At 43.0% G+C, this 2,510-nt stretch overlaps 1 protein-coding gene across 1 annotated transcript; it reads right to left on the bottom strand.

The window, feature by feature from the left end:
- Nucleotides 1-1,107: 1,107 nt before the first annotated feature.
- On the bottom strand, nt 1,108-2,504 carry LOC109484127 (N-alpha-acetyltransferase 38, NatC auxiliary subunit-like). Its single transcript, XM_019787345.1, has 3 exons — nt 2,281-2,504; nt 1,734-1,905; nt 1,108-1,486 (listed from the first exon to the last, which is right to left on the bottom strand). The coding sequence occupies exons 1-3, from the start codon at nt 2,308-2,310 to the stop codon at nt 1,380-1,382; spliced, it is 309 nt and encodes a 102-aa protein (XP_019642904.1). The 5' UTR covers nt 2,311-2,504; the 3' UTR covers nt 1,108-1,379.
- Nucleotides 2,505-2,510: the final 6 nt, after the last annotated feature.

Here is a 2,510-nt window from a genome sequence, read left to right as displayed (position 1 = left end):
CTGTAACCTGATAGCTTCTGGGAAACACGACTTCCTGTACCAACTTCCTCAATACCAAGAAACGTGTACATGTTTACTGTGAGCTTTAGAATCTCACTTTAGCCTTCAGGGTCCTTTTATCACAAAGTGAAGAATGCTGAGTGTAGCTGGAGTGGTCGGACCAGTTTTCACTCCATTTGTTTAGAGGCCACTGTTTCTTTAATTCGAGGGCACCTGTTTGACCCTATAGCCCCACCCTTAATAATGAAAGAACCATAAAACTCTGCTTTATCTATTAATAAAGTAATTAACCTAGAATGGGACAAATGTCAGGCCAGGGCACAAAACTTACAGGTTAAACGATCGTGTACTGAGGGAAAACTTTTCTAAAGGACACCACACATCAGAGGTTGAACTCAAGTAACCCCATCATATAACAGGAAGAAAATTACACGTAAAAAATCGTACATTTCACAACAGCAGAATAATTTCCGTGTGATCTATTGTCCAAAGATTACAATAAAACATTCCCCACATATCTACCCACAAACTTGCTAACTTGAATTCTTGTCTTTTTCGAATTTCCTTCAGTCGATTACTAGTAATACCCGGGTACCCCGGCATGACTTCAACACGGAAGTAACCCTAATACCCTCCGTTTCACAGAATTCTACACCTTCAGCGAAGGCAGCAAGTATCTATTTGTTACCAGATATGTTGCTAAACGTGTCGACTTACTGTGGTTCGGGTGCCATGGCGAAATCTCGACGAGAATGTCCAGAAATGTCCGGAGTAAAGAAGAGGGGTGTGTGTCCGTGTGCTCTCCTAAGCTGGGCAGAAGGATGACCAGTGCGCAGCTGTTCTGAGCAGCCTGCAAGTCATGCACCGCGCAACAGCGCACCTAGCGGAAACTTTGTGAACAGCAGGTAGTCTAGCACACGAACATTCAAACTTTTGATTCACTTGAACTGAACTTCACTTTGTACTTGAAAGTCTTTACTTACCCGTTTCTTTTAACATATGGCATTTTTCTATAGCTAAATATGATTTTGAGACAATGAGACAGTAAGGTACAAATGACAAACTATATACAAAACATTTTATTGACACAATTTCTAGGCATAATTGGACTCAGACAAGAAGGGCTTGTATCATGTCGCCTTCAAGTGTACAAGCCAAAGTACTGGTTTTCAGCAACTGGAGATCTTGTACGCTTTTAGCAGTCCTGGTACAAAAATACATCCTGTATGTCAGCTCTTCTCATTCTTCAAGTCTTCTTGCCCATGATGTTCAGGACAAGCTAGCTGATGCATTGCATGTAGTGTCACCAATTGTTTTGCCCTTCTTGTGTGCTTCAAAACACACACACAGGCCTGGCGATGGAATGTTGGGAAGATGGATCACATGATCTGGTTGGCTGTGATGTCATCATATTCTATTTTTAGGATATGATGTCCAGGAACCATGGCCAGTCCCAGCACCCGGGGATCATCACCTGATGTGCTATCTGTAAGAAGAGGCAATAAAAGACACATTGACAATATGGTAACCATTGTTCAGTCCCTCCAACTCTGCCCTGCAACTTGTATGCTACATACATGTACTAGCAATTGTAATGCAACACAACAGGCTAGTGTCTGCTACAGCACTAGTTACCATGGTAACAGACATCTGGTTGACCTTACGTGTTTAAAGAACAAGAAGAAAAAGAGCAAAAACAACATGTTTTTGTCTACGAAGGTAAACATAACTACCTGGATCTTGTATGTACTCCTGACATGACCCCAGAATAACGTTTTTGTCCCTGTCTGTACAGAGGAAGACCCCGATCAGAGTCCTCCCATCTGTCATGCTCACACGCAGACTCTTGTTCAGCCAGCTACGGAGTTTCCGCCGGCCCTCGCTTTCTTGTGTATCTGCATCAAACTGTGCAAAATATTTGTTTTGATTATAAAAGAAAAATAAACACCAACATTGCATCAGTATTTTCTTGCCAAAACTGCCAAAAAACGACATGTAATCATGCTTGCTATAGTGCAATGGCCCTATATTCTATTCATTGAATAATTTCTACGGATGTGCCCTATGCAAAAATATGTGCTTCTCGCAAATTGGTCGAAAATTTTTCTGACACGCACCCCCTCCCCACCGTGACATTATCTCCAGTTTTCGGAAAAAATATTCCACCACAGGCACTGAAACTACCACGTATATCTCCTGATACAATACTTAACACCTAGCATGTGCTGAATCGCCGCTAGATCTAAGGAATTTCGTAAAAATTGAATATTTTCCCCTTACCCTCATTTCTTCCGGTTTCCCCTCCGCCATGACAGTTCTCACGAGAACCTCCGAGAATCGGCGTGAGTTCAGTAAGATCGCAAGGCATTGTGGTCCTGGTCTCTCTTGGCAACCAGGAAGCTTCGCGATCCTCGGTCCGTGTATTTCGTCGTCTTTTCGCGAGTTTTGTCGGCCGAAATGGGGAAATTGGGGCGGCCAAGCTTCTACACGCCGAACGAGGTGGCGATACA

This window comes from Branchiostoma belcheri, unplaced genomic scaffold, assembly GCF_001625305.1.
Source record: "Branchiostoma belcheri isolate BF01 breed outbred unplaced genomic scaffold, Haploidv18h27 scaffold69, whole genome shotgun sequence".
Classification (NCBI taxonomy): Eukaryota; Metazoa; Chordata; class Leptocardii; order Amphioxiformes; family Branchiostomatidae; genus Branchiostoma; species Branchiostoma belcheri.
This window is presented reverse-complemented; position numbering and strand designations above follow the sequence as displayed.